Source organism: Ciconia boyciana, chromosome 7, assembly GCF_034638445.1.
Source record: "Ciconia boyciana chromosome 7, ASM3463844v1, whole genome shotgun sequence".
Classification (NCBI taxonomy): domain Eukaryota; kingdom Metazoa; phylum Chordata; class Aves; order Ciconiiformes; family Ciconiidae; genus Ciconia; species Ciconia boyciana.
This window is the reverse complement of record NC_132940.1, coordinates 66,702,552-66,724,917: the sequence shown is the minus strand read 5'-3', so window position 1 is coordinate 66,724,917 and position 22,366 is coordinate 66,702,552. Positions and strand designations below refer to the sequence as shown.

The 22,366-nt window shown below is 39.6% G+C and overlaps 1 protein-coding gene across 1 annotated transcript in view; it reads left to right on the top strand.

Annotated features, from left to right (window-relative positions):
* Positions 1–22,366, top strand: part of ARHGEF26 (Rho guanine nucleotide exchange factor 26) — a 60,437-nt gene that overhangs the window by 29,811 nt on the left and 8,260 nt on the right. Inside the window, exons 6-10 of the mRNA XM_072867586.1 lie at positions 3,379–3,531; positions 4,031–4,160; positions 6,132–6,206; positions 7,947–8,036; positions 14,864–15,018. Coding sequence (XP_072723687.1) covers positions 3,379–3,531; positions 4,031–4,160; positions 6,132–6,206; positions 7,947–8,036; positions 14,864–15,018 — 603 coding nt within the window. The remainder of the gene's footprint in view (positions 1–3,378; positions 3,532–4,030; positions 4,161–6,131; positions 6,207–7,946; positions 8,037–14,863; positions 15,019–22,366) is intronic.

Here is a 22,366-nt window from a genome sequence, read left to right as displayed (position 1 = left end):
TTCCTTTTATGTGCTGTCATTTGATTCTACATGCTTTTTGCTCCCAGATAATAACAGATTCTGTAAGATAATTGTTTTTCTAACTCTAATTTGGCCTGCCTAGTTAAAATCTCTTTTACCTGCCTAATCAGAATTTTTTTAATTCGAGGCAATCTAATTTTTGAATATCCAGATAGCAAGCTACAGTATTCATAAGAATGTAAGTTCTGCTCAGTTAATATCTTTATCTAGGGGTGAAGGGAGAGTAACTGTTGAGAAGAAATGTCAACCAAAATAATTGATCTTAGGGCATTTAGTTTGTGTATATTTTCACGGCATCTGTTAAAGCAGGACGACTTCTGATGTTGATGGGAGTTTTGCAGTTGTAAATGAGACATAGTTTAGGCCTTATAAAGGTGAATTGTATGGAATAGTTTGTAACACTGTGCATATACCACTGTGCATTTGTGTTTACGCAGCTGATTTAACTAGAGTTTTTGAGAAAGTTGTGGATATCAGTCATTGATTAAAGCAGTGCCAACGAGTAGGAAAAAATAGCTTCAGAAAATTGAGCAACTATGAGGACATCGTTCCTGGCGATCACCAGCTTGTTAATGAGCTGCCTAAAGACATGGGAAGACCCTTAACAGGAGCCACCGACTTTAAGGAGGAAGCCCTTATCATAAAGGCAGGGCAAACTCCAGTCTTGGCGAGATCTGTAGTGTTTCTAGATCTTGTGCTATAAAGAAACAAATAGGAAATGAATTAAACCTGCATTTCTAAACCTGGCACATAGCCTTTAGGAGAGGGGAGTTTTAGAGTACTACAAGTTGGACATTTCTTTTAAATGACATAAAGGCAAGAGGAGGGAAATCAAATCCTATCTTGTGATGCTGTTTGACTTTCACTTAACTGGATCTAACTTTAACCAGAAAAGTTCTGGATTTAACAGAAACAAATGCTTTAAATAAATCCTTCTGGTATTAAGCAAAAAAAGCCAGTCACACAGCACAACTAATTTGTAGTTGGTTAAATTGAATGTAGTCACTCCATCACTCAGTACTGATCTTTATGACAGAATCTGTCCTAAAATTTTGAGTAAAAGGTTTTAATGATGTGTCTGGTTCACTGACTGTGTATAGTAATTAGCAGATTGGATGCAAAAAAAGACAACCTTTGATTCAAACTCTGATGTGTGATTTCCAGGGGTAGTAATTCTTAGGGTACGTGTTGTGGGGGATGGCACTTGGGTATGCTGCTTCTCTCTGCCCCTCTCTTTTCTCTTCTTTTTTTTTTTTTTTAAAGTCATCTACTATCCAGGATTTTTACTGTTCCTTACAATGACTGATGATGTCATTGATGAAGCACCAAATAAATTCTAAAAGTGAAAGTTCTAGCCCAGCATGGTCAAACACCTTGTCAGTGTGCCATAACATACAGCAGGAAGAAATGCTGTATTTCCTAATTTCCTGAGCAAAGTGAATTGGCAGTGCGCTGAGAAGTTCTCCCAACTATAAACATGTCTGAGTAGAGTAGAAACGAATTCCAGTCGTCTGCAGTGCATGGTGGTCAGCGGCTGAAATCTGACTGTTGTGGTTCATGAGCAGTTGTAGACTGTGTGACTTGGAGACTCTTCCCCCCCCCCCGCCCATTCTGGGATCCCAGTGAAATTTCAGGCAACTGTTAACTTCAGTATTTGTCCGTGTATTGTATGAGACCTCATTGCAGCTTAGTGTGCTTTGCCAGTTAGTACTGTTCTTAATATTAAAAACCCAAATACATAGCATCATAGAAGTCAGTGACAACTTGAAATACTTCGTTGAAATAAGATGGGTGGAGAATAGAAGGATCAACTCTGCCTTCCAAAAGTGGCAAGGCTATTAAAAAATACTGCTGCAGCACTGAAAGGGGAAGAGGGAGAAGACAACTGTGCACTGTAGTAGACAGCATTACATCTATTTGTAGGCAGTGTCCTGTTTTTCATTAAATGACAATACTGATAAACATCAGTCAGTTTGATCTGCAGTAATGTGTCAGAACTTTAAAAAAGACAAAAACAAACAAAAATCCAAAACCAAAACAAAAAACCCCACACTTGAGTCTTCTGACTGAGTGGGAGTCTGGCAACCACTCAATTCGGGCAGCTTCTACGCACACCTGAAAAAGGTCTTAATTTTAGTTAAGCCATGTTGTTAAACACTTGTACGATAAACTCCTGTTCATCCTCTTCTCCTCCTCTTACGTGTTTGAGGTTTGTTTGTAAAACAGACTGTGGAGAACATTGGTGGTGCACTTAAAAAAAAAAAAGAAATGCTGCAAGGTGACAGGTTTTTGAAGAGCCAGTGTTAGTAATGAGAAGATGCCATCAAGGGCCAAAAGAAAATAAAACATGTTTCAAAATATTTTAGCTTGATGTGAGATCACGTGTTCCAAGTATTTCCTTAATTTTTCTGTGCTACATGAGAGTTTCTTTTATTAGCTGGTTTACTCTAGGGAGTTCAGGATTGTTCTGGTGAACCATCTTTTATAAAGGCTGCAGGCAGGACGAGTCTCAGAGAGATTTTCAGCAGCTTCTCAATGTTTAAGGATTGCGGTGATGTCAGAGTGTCAGCGTAGGTAATTCTAACGACCTGCAATAGATCTAATGCCCATCTGTGTGAGCTCTTATACCCCAAACAGTAAAATATTTCTAATGAGCATTGTGGAAATAAAGGCTTTTGTTTTCTGGTAAAATTAGAAGTGCAAGGAGTGGAAGGCTTTCGGAGACCAAGGGGACTCAGATATGGAACAGGGGATGAACAGTAGGGAAGTTCTTAGAACAAGCATGCTTAGGGGAAAAACTCAGCTCAGGATTTTGGTTTCTGTTCCCATTTTCACAGTTTTCAATCTGTGTTTGGTTTTAACGGTAGACTGAAGCATATGGTACGTGAGCACATTGTCCAGCTCAGCCTGCTATCTATTTTTTTGTTCTTAGTTTAGCAGTTGACACGTAACTTTATTTCATTGAACGTTTCTGGTATTGTACTTCCTTTATTACAAGAGGAAATGTGTTAATGTTGTGCTTGAAGATGTTTCATTTCTTTTTCAACCCTGTTTCTGGAAATTCTAGTCTAACCAGATCAGTAATGCTGTTTTGGTTCTGGCAGCTGGAGAATGGGAAGTAACTTTGCCAGCACTGCTTACACTGAGCTCTGCCAGGTGACACCGCCACCCTTTGACTTGTATCGTGCAAAGATTTCCCTTACTGTCCTGCCAAAGGAGAGATGATCTCACCCTTTCACAAACCATTCAAGTTGTCATTAGGTTATAAAAGTCATGGGTTGTGTCGGGTGAAGTGTAAAATGTTGCAGTCTGCTATTTTTTTGTAAAAATGAGTAATTTCTTTTCTTTTTTTCACAGGTTCTTTAAAGAACTTGAAGCAAGACATCAGAACAACATCTTTATTGATGATATTAGCGATATAGTTGAAAAGCATACTTCTTCAACTTTTGATCCATACGTGAAGTACTGCACCAATGAAGTCTATCAGCAGCGAACGCTGCAGAAATTATTGTAAGAACTAATTTTAAAATATGATTGCAAAATCACCCCCTGTGTAGTAGGAGTGAGTAGTAGGCTGTGGTATTTGGTGCAAAACCTATGGCTTCCAACTAAGCATGTAAGTACATGCTTAGCTGTCCTTAACGTACACGTTCCTTTGAGTAATTGAGAGTGAAAGCACGCCTGGCTGCAGAGTGCAATCCTATTTGCGGTCATGTGCTACATTCCCTTTCCACTGATAAGTACAGTTTAATCAATGTCAAAGATGTCCTTTCATTGTATGTTACATATGGGTCTGTCTGCACTCACGTTCACGTATAGGAGAACTTGAGCTTTCTAAGTGTCGATACGGGTCTTGCACCTACATAAATAAAGCTGAAGGCTTACTTGATATGACTCCTTCACACCACACTTTTTAAATAAATCATGATTTTATTAACAGGAATCTAGCAACTTCCACAATTCTTTGGTAAAACATACTGTGTAATTCTCTCCCCCGTTTTCCCACCAGAGCCACAAATCCAACCTTTAAAGAGGTGTTATCACGGATCGAGTCCCATGAAGACTGCCGGAATTTACCAATGATCTCTTTCCTCATTCTTCCCATGCAGAGAGTTACTCGTCTTCCCTTACTGATGGATGTGAGAACAGAGTTATTTTTTTACTTGATGCATGTCCTTTTACTGTTAGCATTCTTTCATACTCAATTCCTAGTTCATTCCAGTCTCTTCAGACCTCCTTACTTACACCAGGTACAGGGCTGTAGATACTGGTCTGTTGATTATGAAGTACTGTAGCTTTTGTTCGCTTACTGTGACGGGTACCCCCTGCTCCAGACCCCCAATTCAAAAATTAAATATTTAGACATTCTAATAGAAAAATTGTAAAGGGTCAAAATGATTCTGAAACCAAGGAGGAGCCTAGGACTTGTATATACTGTTAGGATTAAAATTAAACCCTACAGTTTAAAAAGCAAGACTTCCTGTCATATAGATTAGGTACGGCTCCTTTTGCAGTAGATCCTTACTTTCAGGAACAGAGTCGTTAAGGCCCTCAGTTAAGAGGGTCACAGTGTAACCCTGAAGAATGGACTCCATTCCCAGGGGCACGGGAGCTATTCGTCAGTGGAGTGGTGTGGATACACTCGGTTTCCCACCAGCGTGTTACACTGTGAGGTGTTCCCTTCCTGTGCAGGTTACTGGGCGACTTAGGAGGTGTGATGAAGTGCAGCTATTTGTGAAGCAAAGTTCACACCAAGATTCATGGTATTTCAGTTAAGATGCTAGAACTAAATTTGAGCTGGACCACGAGCAATAGTGCAGATTAAAATCCAGGCTGAGGTTCTAGCATTGATAGGATCCAGAAATGGGACTAATGGTTTTGTTCTCCTATATATTTGAAAATTGTGCACTGATTAATTTGCTTGATCATCTGGATAGTTACTTGATTCATTCATGGACATTGAATACGCTCTTCCCTGTAGTACATTTCTAGGTTAAAAAAATGGAATAATAATCTGGTATTACTTTGGTGTGTCACTAGGTGTGACTTCCCCTTCTTGTTTTTTTTCTTTGCTTTGCTTCCTTCCCCTCTTCAGCTAAAACAATCTAAACAGGCAAACCAAGCATTTTATTTTCCACTGTTTCAATTTTGTTTGTTTGTTTTTCTTGGAGATGGTTGTGTAAACCTTATATTGAGAATTCAGAGTGAATTCAATTTTTAAAGGTTTCAGTACCGGAAATATGGCTCCAACTGTATTCAGAGAGGAGGGAACATAATTAAACCAAAGACTAATTTAATGTAAAATATCGTATGATGTTTTTGTTTCTCAGTCAAAGCAGTGATTTAACTGGTCTGTCATTGATTCAAAATGCATATTTCTGATAGGACTTTGTCTTTACCTCTAACTCATGAGAATAAACTCTGTCAGTAGATATAACTCTGACGTGTAACTCATAGATTTCAGTTTTACTTCTCATTACTTTCCAGCACTTCCTCTGTTTGGATGCTGCAGCTGTCCTCCCTTCCATGTCCTCCCTTCTTGTTTTAATAAAATAATACTGTTATGTATATTTTTCCATGGCACACCTAACAGTGTAGCCTTAAGAGCCTTTTCTGTTAATCCTTTGGAAATACTTCCCCTCCACAAAGAGGTCAGGCAGGGTAATCTGGTACAGTTTTCTGATTGCAAGTACGGATGTACGTAAATCGGTATTGCAACTTCCAGGAAAAGCTAAACATGGTACTTGAAACAGGAAGAACCTGATTATGTACGGCTGCCATGGGATTTCATTGTGGCTTGCAAAAAGTTACAGACAAGACGGCAGAACCTTTCCCTTTCCGGGAAGGATATGGCCTGCCTCTTCCGCTGTGTTGCCATGGATGGAGGTTGGCCAAGAGGTGCAAAATATCACTTTGCTCCAAAAGCTTTCAAGGGAGGCATTCCTTAGTGTCCCGAGGCACTCTGAGGAAGTGATCTAATGTTCTCTCATTTATCCCAGTCCACAGCTGTGACTTCACCTCTTTGATTTCAATTAATATGTACGTAAAATTCTGTATTCGTTACAGTCTGTGCTTCTTAGTCCTCTGAAGTAACTGACATTTTATTTCAGGCTATTTGTCAGAAAACTCCTAAGGATTCACCAAAATATGAGAACTGCAAGCAAGCTCTGAAAGAAGTGAGCAAGGTATGTTCTTAGAAGTTTAATACGGATGCCGGAATTTTTCTGCTTTGACCGTTTTCCTTCCTAAATTGTACTGAGAAGTGGCTGCTTTTGGCTTTTTTGTTAGTCACTTGAGAATTAATTCTCATGCTCATTACTCGTTTTGTTCGCCTGTTTCATTGTGTAGTTGGACAAATTTATTCTGTTTGCTGCCAGTCATTCCAACAGAAAGCCATATGGTGGACCATACATACAAAAAAAGCCAAAACACTGTCGTGACAGTAGAGAAAAGAAAGTCTGAATCTCCTAAGCAAACTTTACAATAAAAGCAGAAAGAATGCGTAAGTTGACCAGATCACCTTCTGTCAGTTGTCCAAAGTTGTTCTCTTCTCCTGTATTCGTGCTTTTTTTCCAAGAATCAACAATGGAAGCAGAGCACAAGTCCATTTCCATGTGTAGACTGTAAATTTCAGCAGCACTGATTTGTAGAATAAATTGCGGTTCCCTCCATTTGAAGCAGAGTAATCATATTACCAATTTCTTTTAAATTGGTGGGAAATTCCAGTCTATCTGTTTAATGTATTTATATTCTGGAAATAGACAACTCTTCATACCATAATGTTCTGTTTTAAAAAGAAAATCTAAGGACTGGCTATTTTTTGCCTCCAAGATCTCAGAATTTCCAAAACTACAGTGCATCACGGACTGTTGTGAAATATGAAGCCCTGGGCATTCTGTATTAAAAAAAAAAAAAACAAAACAAACAAAAACCTTTCTCTCCACATTGGGGCTAGAGATTACCTTGGGCCTTGAACATTCTTGTCTACTTTAAGGGAAAAATTGATGTTTTCCATGCATGAATAATGCAAACGGGAAGAGTACTGAAGGATAAAACCTCTGAATTCTTTTATTTAAGAAAGGGCACTAGGCATTGTTGTTATGCCTAAATTACTGTCTGTTTATTGCTTAGGCAAATATCCTAAATTCAGCAACACCGTACTGCTGCTGACACAGTTGGGTTTTTCTGTAGGAACAGTATATGGTGTGTAAAGTGTTTGATTGTGAGAGGAGAAAAGGCCCGTTGACAGTTGGGAAACCCACGCGTGGTGTTGCGGGTTAAGGGGAATGCATTTCCATGCCTTTCTGTCTTTGCCCTGTTTTTATGTGCTCCCCACCCCCATGTGCAGGCTTCAGTAAAACTGTAGCATGCTTTAAAATTGCATCCTAAAGATCAGCTGCAATGAAACTTTTTCCAGGATACTGTTTGCCTTAGTTTAACAAGGTGGTACCGTAGCGTTTGTGTTGGGACTTTCTTCTGTGAATGAGTTGCGTGTGCGTGGTGGACGTGGCAGCGTGTCGCACTGATGTGTCAGTCTGGAAGGTGGTTTATTTTGGAGCTGATCGTTAACTTGGATCAGAGAGCTATAACCCTTCTCAGTCAGAACTTCTGGCTGAACCTATGTACCATCTGGACTCCCCTGAAGAATAAATAATTATTGTGGTAGGATAGGATAATTCAGGTTGAGGGGGATCTCAGGAGGTCATCCAGTCCAGCCTCAAAGCAGAATCAGCTGTCAAGTCAGAGCAGGTCACTCCGGGCTGCATTCAGTCTGGTCTTGAAAACATTACGTCTGTGACCCAGCGTGAAAATGTCAGTTCCTTTGTAAATTTTAAGCTTCCTCAGAAGTGCATTTTGTAAAGTAACAAGAGTTTATTACAAGTCTTGAGTACGTTAAACCTGTTAAATAAATATCTCATTTCTAGCTGGTGCGTTTATGCAACGAAGGTGCTCGGAAAATGGAAAGGACGGAAATGATGTACACAATTAACTCCCAACTGGAATTTAAAATCAAGGTATGATGATGATATTTCTGACCATAAATCATTTAGCATATGAATAGCTTTGAGTATGTGCTAAGTTTTGATAGGTTCATTGCCAGCATAAGCGAAGTAAATTAGTGTAGGCTGTAATACTGCCATGACTTTTCAGTCAAGGAAGACAAGTTCTTATTCTGGGGTAGCTGAAGCCCTGAAAACTCAGAGAAACTGAGGAGTGTTGCATCTAACCAAGCAGATTAAGCTTCAGGTTGAGGACCAAGCAGATTAAGCTTCAGGTTGAGGCTTTCCAGGGAAAGAGAGTATCAGGATATATTTTTTTAAAAAAGAATAAATCATCATTAATTACTGAAGAATGTCCAGACTCTGGGTTTGCCTTGGTGGATGAAACCCTGTCCCTGTTGCAGCGACAGTACCTAATAACACCAGTCAGGGTGCAGTTGGGTGCTGGTTTACCTAATTCGAAACAATGCGCATGACGGCCTTGTCACAGTTCACACAGAATCACACGTTGCTCTGCCTCTGTGTCCGTCCTTCTCGTCACTCGTTTCCTCAAGGCTTGTCAGACTTCGAATTGCCTTTTTCTCTCTCTCTTTCCTCCTCATGTAAAATAAAAGCAGAAGAATGCACAGCATCGTTTCTAATTGGTGCGAGAATTGCTGCAGTTCTCCACTGCACGTGGAGGGCATGTCATTGTACGGTATGCCTGGTGCACTCATTGACGGATCTGGTGAAGGCTCTTGTAGCACGGGAACTTGTTGGATGGATTAAAGAAATGTTTTTGGGGGAGGTATTGCATTGCGAAGCAGTTCTCTTTCTCACTTCAGCACATTATCTGGCAGTGTGTAAACAAGTTCTGATAAATTTGATCTCTTTATCAAATTTGATAAATTTGATAAATTTGACTCTTCTGTGAGCCGTAGGTAGTTCTGAAGTTTTGCTTAGATTTCTAAGCAAAACTGTGTTTCTGTAAAGAGTGAATTAGTATTTGTAATTGATACAGTAAACAGTGGAACTTTAATAGCATCTTCGTATCTCACGCTAATTCTTGTAAAGAAATGGTCTATTACGGCAGGATAACAATTAAAACTTTTGTCAAGTATTTTCATTTTAAGTAGAAGAATTACGTTATAGCAGAATTTTTTTAATATATATTGAATTAAGTATTCTTTGCTGTAAAGACAAAGTAAGTTGCTGTGAAGATTCTGCCATCAGGAGAGAGGCCGGCTACTGCTGCTTGATTATGAGATGTTCTCATGTACATGATAGGAAAAGTATGCCCGAGTAAATACTTTTAGGCCAGGGAAGGATCCTGATAGTATTGGACTATCCTGATTTACAGCAGCATGAAATAAAAAACCCAGGCCTGTTTCTGGTCACCCTCGGATGTGTTTCTTGGAATTACGGTCTATTTCTACCAGATTCTCATAGTCTGCTGTAAAAACTGTCAGTTTGAGGAGATATTCCAAATTTTTTTTTTTCTAGTACTGAAAATACAGTTTAGGCTGTTACTAAAAAAAAAAAATCCTCTACAATCAGTCTTTTCAGTGGAAAAAATAGCATAGTCATAGTTAGTATGGGGTTTATTGTACTTTCAAGATATTTCTTCAAGTATATTTACTTTTTTTCTATTCAATGTTTGTTAAAATACCATTTCTATAAATAACATCTCATACCATTACATAATGAGTATTCTTTTTTGAGAATTTTTTTTTTATTATCCTACATGTAGTAAGTAGAGGTTCATGTTTTTAAAAACACAGTTCTTGAAAGGGTCTTGGTCAGTCTTTGAGGAAATGCTGTCTCCAAAAAGATGTTTCTCAACTTGTCTGAAGGATTATTTTTTTTTTTCAAACTTTGCCTAAAAACTGAGAATAATAAAAATATTTACTTATAACAACAACAAATAAACTGTCTCTTAAGAAGTGACACCACTACATTTGCTAACAATGGTGGATAATAGTCTTAAGTCTTTGGATAGTCTGAAGTAGTGGTTTTGGACAGCCTGAAGTCCTTGGGCAATCCGCTTTGCGGTTTTATTCCTAGTTTTCAAATCTGCAGAAGTACCCAACAGTGTGTAAGTGCTTAAATGGTTTATAGTCTCTCACTTTCCCCACGGGAAGAGGATGCACGCTGCTGATCCCGACTTTGCAGATGCGAGAGGCCCTGTATAATTCTTCCCTCTACACGCTCTCACTAGCAGCTCTCACTAGCTTCACAGGAGTAATAGCAGCTCTCTGTATGTTGTTCTTCTGTAATTTTTATGCAAGTGGTTTTTTCCTCTGTGCATCTGAAATATAACCACTTAGTGGTTTAGACCTTATCAGTGGTTTGAGAGCTTGCCAGCTGGCGTATAAAAGGCTGCTTTGGCCAAGTTTCAATACATTTTAAGTTCTGACAGCTTGTTTTGTATAGAAAGGAGATGGTATACATGATGTACCCTTTTGGCAATTAAGGAAGAATTAATATGAAAGGAAGAAGCTGCCTCTGGAATATAGTCAATTAGGAAAAATGTAATGAACTCACTTGGAGCACAGATTAGAGGAATTTTTAGTTCGTCCTCACAAAGAGATTTTAAAAGTACTTTTTGTCTGTAAAACAGTCATGGTGCTATAATTCTGTTTTATAACCATTATAAATTAGGTAAACTATTTCTGTTCTTGCTCAACCTCATAGAGTGTTTTGGGATTTTTGTTTAACTTTATTGTTAGATGTAACTGTAGAGCATTTCATGGGAGTACAAGAGAAGCTACTCAAATATGTCACTTTTGTACATGGCTAATCTGTAGAATTTAAGTTCTATTAAGATTCAGAAGGTTTTATTCTTAAATTTTTCATCTTTAGCACCAGAAAGGTTGTGGGGATTTTTTTCTGCAAACACGCTTTTGTGTTCATGAAACAAACTTGTTTATGACTTTGGTGTTGAAGGACCATCTAGTCCAAAGTCTTCCAATTTTGTAGGCACACCGAGTGCCATGGTGTCCCTGTTAGGGCATGGTCCGATGTTTCACTCTCCTGCATTGTCACATGGAACCATTACTGCATTTTGGGAAACGTAAAAGCCATTTGTTTAAAAAATTGATTTTCATGTTACTTGAAGGTACTGAACCAGCAGAGTTTTGATTGAAAGTAAGCCAAATGTCAATATAAAACCTTCTTTCAATTCAGTGATGGAGCTTGGGAGTTCCTCTGGGAGTGTTGTATCTGAGTACTGAGCCTAACAGGGCTTTCATAACCTGTGAGGTGTAGTGCTGTGTCTTCAATAGAATGACCATCCCTAAGAAAAGGGATATGATACAGTCCTAGGAGAAAGTAATAAAGTTGGATTGATGGAAGTGTACGTTAGCCACTGCTCTGAGACGAGTGACAATATCAGTTAATGAACTTGAAGTTACAGTGGTTTGTAACCAGCGTGATTTACTCTGATTCATTAACCTGGATAAAAATCTATTTATGAAATACAGATTTGAAACAAAATTCTGCATTTCCAAATTGGAGAATACAGTAGAATATGCATTTAATAAACCAGTGGGTAATACGAAACTAGAAACCTGCAAAAAAGTCATATAAATCAAAACAGAATATGTGAGCTTAGATTAATTGGGAAGAAGCGTCCAAAGAGAATTTCACCAAGATTCATTATGCTATCTTGGTGGCATGAATGCAAAAATACTAGGAATCGTAGCAGATAAATGAAATATGTTGGTATTTATGAGTAGTCACTGTGGAAGAATACAGGTTTTACAAGGTCCCTGATGTAGGTCTGCAGTGTAGCAAAGGTTTTGTTCAGGGGATGTCTGTGTTCGAGGGCCAGCTGAGGGCAGATATTCATTGCTGCTGGTTCTGGGTATGCTGGGACAGAAATCAGTCGGAGGCAAGGTAAAACGTTTAAGGCTTCTTTGATTTGTGGCAATGTGCAGTAGTTCCAGAGGGCTGCTACGCTTTGCGATTCTGAGCAACCTTCATCTGCCATTAGTACGCTACCTCTGAACGGAAAGCATGGGGAAGAGCGTTCCGTGGTACTGCGTGGTGGGAGGAGGAGCATCTTTGGAATAATCGTTTTGTCATGTGCCACTTCAGAGTCACTGCAAAATCGTACCTCGAAATTCAGAAACACGGGGGTGGCTGCATGTAAAACTAGGGAGTTAGTATTTTGTTCTTCCAACAGCAAGATCACAGTCAAAGCCCTGTGATTTGGTTTTGGTATAGTACTGTGGGGCAAGTATTGACAGGTTGAAGTTAGTTGAGTAAAGAGCAGCTAAAGTGATTAAAAGAAATAAAAAGACAACCCATGCAGAATGAAGAAGACAGCTGACAAGCTGAATGAAGAACTATTTTTTACAAGCATGTGAAAGGGGAAAAAAAAAAAGCAGTTGTCTTCATTAGTCTGATCATGCAAGACTGATAATTAATTTGAACAACAGCAAAGCAAGTAGGGAAATTTGATAAGCAGAAAGCCAGGTACATTTGAAGTAGAAACAAAAATTTGATTATTTCAATATATATGCTCCATAAAACTGAGCAGTAAGCACCCATTTACTGCAGCAGGTCTTAGGTATGAATGTATTGGTAAGTGTGGGCAAAGCGGATGCCTCTTCTTGTCCAGCGGTGTCACGTACCTGCTGCTGGAGAACCTGTCAGGTACAGGTTGCGCAGCGCAGGCTTCGCTTGCAGAAGTTACCCGCTGAGCCTAATCCTTTTTGGTACCAGCAGGAGGAAGGTACCAGACATCTTCAGATGCTCTGCCCAGCACATGGGCTGTACCCAAAGGTGCACAGAGACAGAAGTACCAGCATCTTCTCAGTATTCAAGTTAGGACCCAAACAGGTCATTCCAGCGATGAGGGGTGGAACCTACAGAGGAGGTCAGTATCTTTGCTTAGAGTATTGCCTAGTGACAGCACAGTCTAGCAGAAAGAACCTGTCCGCTCTCTGCCATTGAAGAAATGTTCCCACGTAGCAGCTCTGCTCGGTTCAGTGCTAGCGACAGTCAGTGAGATCATTGACTGAGGAATCCTGGTCAGTGGGACAGCTGCCAGCACTGCAATGGACCTTTGTCTTTGTGGCATTGTATGTCATGGTACAGCTTCAGAGATGATCTGTTCTCTGTGTGACCAGGATGTGCAGTCTCACGTTCGTGGCCCAGAGAAACAAAGGGCCCTTCTATGGTGTCTGTTTCTCCCGCAGTTGGGAATAATTCAGATTAATAAAGCCTGGTCTTCACATTAGGCAGCTATGATCCCCCTTGGATTGCTTCAGCTGTTTCAGGTGTTGGTCCTCACCCTAGAGAGAAATGGAGATCCTGCTCACAGAACATTTAGAGTTCAGCTACATCAACTAGATAGAGAGTAAGAGGAGCTATAGTATCCTCAGTTATCCATCTTAGATAAAGCTAGGACAGTGGACAGATAACTATGATATTTCAAGAGCTCCTAATGCGAATAGCAAGTACTTGGAAAACTTCCCTTCCTGCTATCAAGGGGAAAAATGTAAGTGGTTTGGTATGGTAATTACCTGGGAAGAATGATTCTACCTCTGCCTCATCAACTGAGGGATGCAGGTTTATGCAAACCTGACTGACTTTTCTGGAACCAGTGACATACGCTCAGCGAGTTGTCGGGTCTGGTCTGAGAGGGTGCTCTAAGGAGCTCCAGTCCACGCCCCGTTATAGCGGCGTGCCTGGAGCAGTCTGACTCGCCCGTCCCCTTCAGCTGCAGTAGCAAATTACAAAGCAATTGTGGTCAAATATAACAGTCACCTTCTCTGGCAAAATGGAAGACGGGGAAGAAAAAGCTGAAGTCCGTCCTGGGGAAGGACAGTTATTTATTAATATGGCCTTTCATAAGCGGATACCTAAAGAGATGTCCTCTAAAAACTTTCAGATGTGTCTTTCAAACCACTGGTGAATTTATGATGTCATGAGCAAACTATATGGTTTTGGCATTAAAATGGACAACTAATTCAAACCCTACATGGCACATACTGCTTTACATGTTCTTTCACAGAGCTGTGTTGGAACTTCAGTTTACTTACAGAGTAGAAAAAGGATTTTAACCACATTTGATTGGCAAGCCTTTGGGTATTCCTCACGTACTTTGCTTTTTCATGGAAAAAAGGTCTGCATACTCTGAACATCTCAATAATAACATTCAGTACTGCTGTAGGACCCATCTAATTGTGTATGCTGTCTCCATCATCTGTGTCTGTTTCCATATACTCATAGAATATTTCAAAGTGGATTGTACAGTGTATTTCTCTCTTAAAGGATTTTACACTTTTAATTCTTCGCGTGGTACAGACCACACCATCGGAAAGAAAGCACAGCATCATTTTAACTGGCCTTAGGGACGTGATGAAACACAGTGTGCAGTAGCCCTCGTGTTTGAGATGAGAAGCTGAAGCTGCTCTTTCCAACTGTTTAGGCAGAAAAGCTGTGAGGTACCTAGAGGAAAATCCAATGGTCATATGTGCTTAAAGAATGATTGCTTACTCTGCAAAAACTTACATATTCCTGGAAGACAAACTTTTTATTTTTAATCTCCTTAGGAGATCTTGCATAGTCTGTTCCACCCCAAGTATGACCGGTCAAGTCTGTTCGTTTTTATCTTGGATGGGCAATTCGGTCATGTGCATGAGTGATTTGCAAGTATTTGCAGGCTATTACTTGTGTATATGAATAATGAAGATACCTTAAACCTTGATAACGTCTGTTTTGTGCTTCTGCTCGCGATCTCTGAGCTTTGAGTTTATTCAAGCATTTTTTTTCCCAAATATATAATAGTCTGTTACCTGTTTTTTAAAAATCTCTACTTTTGAGGATTAAAATGTTGTTTTCTTGCTTTGTAGCCATTTCCATTGGTTTCTTCTTCACGATGGTTAGTGAAAAGGGGTGAATTAACAGCATATGTAGAAGACACTGGACTTTTTTCTAAAAGAACTTCTAAACAGCAGGTGTACTTCTTCCTCTTTAATGATGTCCTCATTATCACCAAGAAGAAGAGGTAAGAGCTTCACCAATATGACATTGCCTTTGTGTTCAACTCCTTGAATCACAGAGAGAACAGCTGAGTTACCACTGTCTTTTAAAATTACCCTGACTGCTGTGTGTGCCTTGCCCTAGGGGAAACGAAAACCGAAGCTTTCTGGCTTTGGAACGGCAAACTTGATGGCATCTGCAGCATTTGTACATATTTTCTAGCCATTTGCTTGTTTGAAAGAATGTTGAAGGAGATTCAAAGAGGAATAAGTGGGCCTGGTACAGTTGCAGCTTAAAACAGGAGGAAATACGGACTAAACATGTTTTAAGTCCAGTAAACATTTGTGAAGCCATTTATATGTTTTAATGTGCCATATCTGAGACAGTAAATGAATTATGTAGATACTGGAGTTTCTAATACTGCTCGACCAGACTGCATTTTGAAATGACAAGTAACCACTTGTTAAACAGGATATATTTTTGGCAAATTGAATTGAAATTCCAATTGTCAGACGAATTAAAAAGTTCATCCTTGATGCCTTAGCCAAGGGAGAAGTTTTGGAAGGATAAAGAAATGTTAATTTTCATTCCCCTCGATGCTTTCCACAGTTGGGCTGGCTTTGAGAATGATGTATGGGAGACCACTTCTAGCAGTCCCCATGTAAATTTGTATCACTAGATTTGAGGGGAGGTTTAGAATAATTGAATGGAATGGAATTTATGTCCTCCGCTGTTGCGATTAGATAATACTTGATGGATAAACCTTATTCCCGAGACTGAAAACTGTTTTGAAGAACAATTATTTGGCATCTGGGTTGGCTGGTTAAGCCAAATACCAGCTATTTTTAAAATAAACCCTTTTGTGAAACTTCAGATTAATAATTTAAACAAGAAATTTTGAGGAATGAGGTATGATACAAAATCTGGGAAGCAAATGCTAATATTTAAGCAAAGAGAAAGCTAAACAAAAGTGGAGGGGAAAAATATTTAAGTGAAAGGGGTTTTTTTAATAAAGATGGGAAGAAAAGTGAATAGATTTCTGCCCGGCTATCTTACTGATGTGAACGTGTTTCTGCGATTCAGTGTTTATCAAAGCTTATGCTGAAATGTTTCTGTGAAAGTCCCTGTTAAATCACTGTCTCACTGGCAGCACATCAGAGTTGTATCGCACTTTTTTAAACAGTGCATATCTTTTCTCATGGGACTACTGTTAACATATTATTGTGTTGGTAGCTAAGTAAATGTTTGAGTTGGGAAAGCAGTGAAAAGTCCATTATCTGTTGTTACATTGTTTATTGGTTTCCTATGTGATGGCTGCTTGTCCAGATCGTAAAACAGATTTTTGTAACAACACATCTTACCCAAACTTCGGGGCTTTTGATTTATAACAGCTTCCAGCTGTTGGAACGGAAATGTCCTAAATGGGCCCAGAAGCCAAAATTCAGGAACGCTCCATGTTAATGATCAGATTCTCATAGTCACTCTCCCAAGCCCCCCTAAACAAATGGATGTAACTGCAAAGGACTGGTTTCTGTGAGCCTCCCAGATATTCTGAGCATGGAGCATGTACTTTGCCCAAGTGAATAATACCTTAATAATTCACTTGGCTTATTGAAGTAAATAATTATTAATAATATCTGAGCATTTGGTGATCTGTTCTCCCACCCACAGCGTTCCCATGGTCACCACAGCAGTGGACAGAAATATTTGTTGCTAGCTGAGTTTAAATGTTTGCATTTTTACTTGAGCAGTTGCATTTCAGAAGATTCACAAAAAAATCACTCCTCACTACTGTGCTAAAAATACTAATTGCTTAGTGCTCCAGTCATGCTGTTTAATCTTTACCCAAAAGTTAATCTTCAGCTATCCCGTCTGAGCAGTTTGCCATATATGTAGAACCTGGCGCACGCAGCTGGGAGCGGCTCAGTCCTGACTTCTTAAAGGCCAGGCTTGATGGTACCTGTTGATAACCATTAAGCAATTCTGGTCCAACCAGATACGGCGTACGTCACCACTCGCATCCCCGTTTCAGGGCCACTTTCCAAATGTCAGAATCATCGTTGGAAGAACTGCCTTTTAAATACAGAGTGAGCAAGCCTTCCAGAAACCTTTTTGTAATGAGAACTGCTATATTTTAGCTATAAAAAAAGATAAAGGGAGGTCTTGTGTTGGTGTAGACTCAGGCATGCTCCAGAGTTCTTATGTTTTAATTTTAATGATACTTTATTCATCATAATCTTCCTCAGCTACAATTTCACATCCTGATTGAAATTGCGAGGTTTAACTGTCTTCTCTTGTCCATTAAGTAGGTTAAATGGAATTTAGCTACCAAAATATCTTCCTTTTCAATGGACGCTGTGTGGCTCTATCTCATGCCGCTATGAAGTATTTCAGAGGTTTATGCTTTCAGTGTTGGCTACTGGACAGTCCATTTTTGTGTTACACACACCTGGTAATCATTTAGGCTCTGACTTGTGTGCTGTAAAGCAGCAGGGTAGTCAGTCACTTTGTCACACTTGCCCTTTGAAGAAGTAAGGCAAATGGCTACTGACTAATACTCAAGACTGGTCATTGGGGTTAGGCCAAAAAGGGACACATGAACTTGTGATGAATGTCATTCTATGCAAGATTTTGGAGAAGAATAAAAATCTGCATTTCCACACTGCTCAGCTTTTAGTTTATCAGAAATTTTTCTCCGGTTCAGTAGTCCTTTCTTGTAGCCCCTTCTGCTGTTGTAGACACAATCTGATTTTTTTTTTAAATATCATTTAAAAAAAACACAGACTGTCTTAATACTTGTAAAGTTTTAATGTGTTACCTTGAAAACAATAGTCAGCACTGCATATGTCAGGATGTCCAAATCGTGGTGGAACAGCAAACTTTTATGTGGTTGGGGCACAGGAAGGCATCGATTAATTCTTGTTCATGTGAACACAGATGTTGGTTGGATTGCGGCATGAAGTGAAGAGCCGGGTGATGTTTGGCCTGCTCCACTTCAGGTGCCTTAAGTACTCTTCCAGGGTTACCTGTGCAGTCAGTGGAGAAGGCACGTTCCTTTGGAGAGCAGTTCTAAATAGAAGCTTAATTCAGCTTGTCCAGATGGCCCTCTGGAAGAGCAGCTTGCTTTCTCTGCCTGTTTAGGTAGCTCTGGGAAGTTAAATTAGAAACTTGTGAAGTCAAACATTGTGAATACTCTGCAAAGATCTAAGTGTAGACTGACTTTCAAGTAACCTAAGTGTTTCCTGTATTGTTTGTTCAGCTTTGTGGTAGTGTTTTACTCTTTTGTTTCATTCTCTAACTCGGTTCTCTTTTTGCTCCTCTTCTGGCTTCTGTTCTCTTTTTATTTACCTCCTTGCTGTACTGTGAATTGCCACCATTTTGGCCATGACATCCCCTACAGGGACCAGTAAACCAATAGCTTATGCCGACATTGGATTCTGAAGGTAGTATTCTGACGTACGGAGCAGCATGCAGTATAATTCATCTCTTCAGAGTTGTTCTTTCAAGCTGCCTCGTGATTCACATGCACTACAGTACAATTGTCGTTACTTGTGTTGTGCTTGGGAGACTTGCTTTCTCTTGGGCTAGGGAAGAAACTATTCCAGGTTCCACAAAGTATGATGAAATTAGTGCTTTATTAAAATACAGAATACTTAGTTTAAATACACATACTACTTGGATTTTGTATGTATTTCCTTCATGAGGAGTTTTCAGTTTTTTCCCCTCTTCTAAACCACAGGCGTGGGTATGAGTATCATCCGTACCTCTCCTGCACAGCTGACAGCCTAACTGCTGGGCCTAGGCAATACTTGCCTGTTGCCAGGCATGGTAGCGTTTCTGTTGTGGGTGCTTTACAACTGCCTGAGGAGAGGAGAGGACCATGCTACAGAGGAGGCAATTTCTCTGATATCTTTTGCAGGCTTGGAAGCGTACACTGTAACCGTATTCTGCTAAAAATAGGATACAGCTAGCTTTGAACTCTACCAAAAGTCAAATGCTTCCTTTTATTCCACATGCCTCCCTGGGACCATGAAGATCTGGCTACATATTTTAGTCATTAATGCTCAAAGCTGCCTGTGAGCTAGCTCCGTGTTCTGCAGAGTTCAGGGAACTCCAGAATTAATGAAGTGTTGTTGTACACAACTAAACAGCTGCCTTAGCCAGCTATTCAGAAAATCCACCAGTTACACGCTGAGTGCTTGTAGAAGGTTTCAGGTGAACTTGAGAGAGCCTTATATTTTTGAATGAGTGTACATCTATTGAATATTCTGTTTTTCATAATCCCCTAAGGATACCACTAGAATCCTGTCTTAATGGCTCTGTGGCTTGTCAGCTCCAAGATACCTTGACAGTGGAATGCAGCTGGACTTCGTACACTGGAAATCACCCAAAGGTCCACTGCTACCTGGGAACGTTACCTGTTCACAGCTGCTTGCAAACCCATGGCTTTTCTCAAGGTGCTGGGAGCGATTTTGTAACTAAAGGCAAGCACAAATGCAAAGCAACTTCTGTGGAACACCAGGATTTCAGAGTAGCGCAGCTGGAAAGAGGAGAACAGGGAGCAAGGAAACAGGGAGACTGACCATGGGCTTTCTGTTAAAGGACAGGTGGCCTGGAACAGATGACATGACATCAGTAGATACTTGGTCTTCATAAAAGTGCCTCTAAAATCTCTGAAGGGATATAATAGTCCTGTTGTTTCATGTTCTGAATCTAAGTAAAAGTTTAGCAAAAAAGCTCAGTTTTAAACTGAAAATAAATGTTGGCATGTTTGTGTTACCTGATTACAGTAATTTTAAAGAATGTGTTAAATGTCCTTCCTGTTACTCCGCTGCCTGGCTGAGCAGATTAAGTTTCCATTCGTGTACATGTGCTCACTCCAGCACAGTCACCTCTACCGGCGTATTTCATTATCCATTTGGAAGGAGGGAGTTTGTGGGCCTCACAGAGGGCACAGGAGGTAAGAAGATGAGGACTGCCTAGCAGTTTCAAATCAGACTATTTTGCTGAATGGAGATAAGAAATAGGAAGGATTTGTAGAGGTTTATATCTGTTGATTAATTAGTAAGGAATGCATTTATTATTCATTACGCAAATTTATAGACTGCATTTCTTTTTCAGATGTAAGATTCCGAAATAACTCTAGCAGCATCCCTAGCTGGTTTTGCTAGCTCTGCCCTTGGCTAAGCAGGGATTGCCCAGACTAAAATACTGAACTGACTTCTTTTAAATTAAAAAACCCAAAGAAACAAACCAACCCCCCAAAACAAAAAACCCCAAACAAACAAACCAACCCAAAGAAACAAAAAACCCACCAAAAATCCCCACAACAAACCAACCAACCTTTCCCTGTTTTAGAGTATGTATTTTAAGAAAAAAGAAAGAGGGAGAGAGACTGATAAATATTAGACATAAAATGTTTTTTTTTCTTCTTCAGTAGGAATCCTCGGCTACTACGGATGGCACCCAAAACAATTATCCTCAAGTGACAAGTAGCATCTTTTTGTAGATAAATGAATTAATTTGAACTTAGAGCTGGATTTAGGGGAATGTGAAACATAAATCCACACTCTCTACTCCTTCCCCTCTCATAGCCTCTCTTTCTTTAAAGAGGGAGCATAAAGACTTCTGCTTTTCCACAGCAGGACAATCACAGTCAATTTAAATTTGTTCTGTTTCAGGGAAGAGCTGTGTGCACACCTTTCCCAAAAGAGAAGGACATACAGAATACATTTGAATTCAGATTCCTTTTAGCATCCCTGGGTTATGTGTGTGGAAATTAAAACTGAGCTCTCCGCATGCTGAAATATTGAAGATTCTCCCAGCTTCTCAGTGTGCTCATGTTAAATTCCTTTAATTAGACCACAACCTATCTGTGATCTGTATTCTTTCTACTTTGGGACCCAAGAAGTCATGTGTTAATTAACATAATGAGCATAATTAACCTGGCTTCATTTTTACGGAGCTCTGAAGGAGTTTGCTGTGTCCATCTCCTTTCCTATGTGACTTATTTTAAAAATTTTTTTACTCTAAGGAACATGGAAACAAAAGTCTGATCAAGAGCTGGGTTGATCAAAACGGTGTGGAGAGTTTTTAAAGCCATTTGAAGTTCTTGCAGCAGTGCTCTTGGAAGCTTTGGTGTGTTTTGTGCCTTTGTCAATGGTACCTGAAGGGGGAGTTGTGATTCCAGCCCTCGGAGTGGAAAACACCAGCGGATTGTGGGGAATTGTTGGTACTGTTTTGAGACTTGGAGAAAATGTCCCGTGTGTGTCGTCCCCATCCCCCCCCCGGTTTGTTTTGTTTTGTTTTTTTCTTTCTTGGAGAAAAAGAAACAGGGGAGGAAAGAGTTCATCTTCTTACGAGCTACAGTGATTTCATTCCTTCTATAGGATAAATCTAACTTAAGCTCGTCTGTCGTTGCTTCTGCTTCCCTTGTAAAGCCCCCAAACTCCTCAACAAAAGATGAGAAGAAAAAATACTTGCAAGAAGGATTAGAATATGATACTAATGGAACTATGTCGATCGTCTGAGAATGTGCAAAGCTGTACTGAAAAAACCCATTTCAAGTATTTAATTTGCAGAACAAAAGTAAAAATGTACCCCACATAGTTCAAATAAGAACTTTGTTTTTACACTAGGTGCACTGGCAGAAATTATTAATCCACAAAAATCCACCAATACAATATGATCTGTAAACCAGTTGTAACTTGAAGAACAGAGAAATTCTTCTGGTGCTGCATGAGTCCCAGAAATCAGCAATAACTTTATGTTTTGAGTCATAATGTTGCTCAGTTGTGTGTTAGCAATTCTTTCTCTGAAGGATTTAAAATAAGAATTATAAAGACCATTATATTAACTACTGAGGTATTTGCAGGTATTTGACAGTTCACAAAGTGGGTAGAATATATCCCAGCAGACATTAAGTCATCATCTGTCCGTTTTCTTACAACAGTTGAGCAATGATAAGGGAAGACTACGCTTCCTTTGTGCCTGCCAGAAAGGTGTATGTCACCATCGGCATTTCGGACTGCTTCAGTTCCAGGTGTTCGGGATTTGATTTGTATCAGTTCAGTGCTCAGGTTTCTCTATATCTCTGGCAGCAAAATTAATCTTCTCAAGTATTTCTTCAATTGAAATTATTTTAATGAACCACAGTAATAAGAGGCTCTAGCATAGCTTTTCATTGCTTGAGAGCGAGGTCTAAATAGATTTTACTTTAAGGTGGAGTGTGTGTATAGTTGCACCTTAAAATTTGATGTATTTAATTTATTGCAAAATTTGACAAACACAGCAGTGCATGGGCTAGGAGGGAGAACTGGCTTTATGCCTATGTAAGCAGGTTTTTTTCTATCTTTTCTTGTTGCACCAGTGTA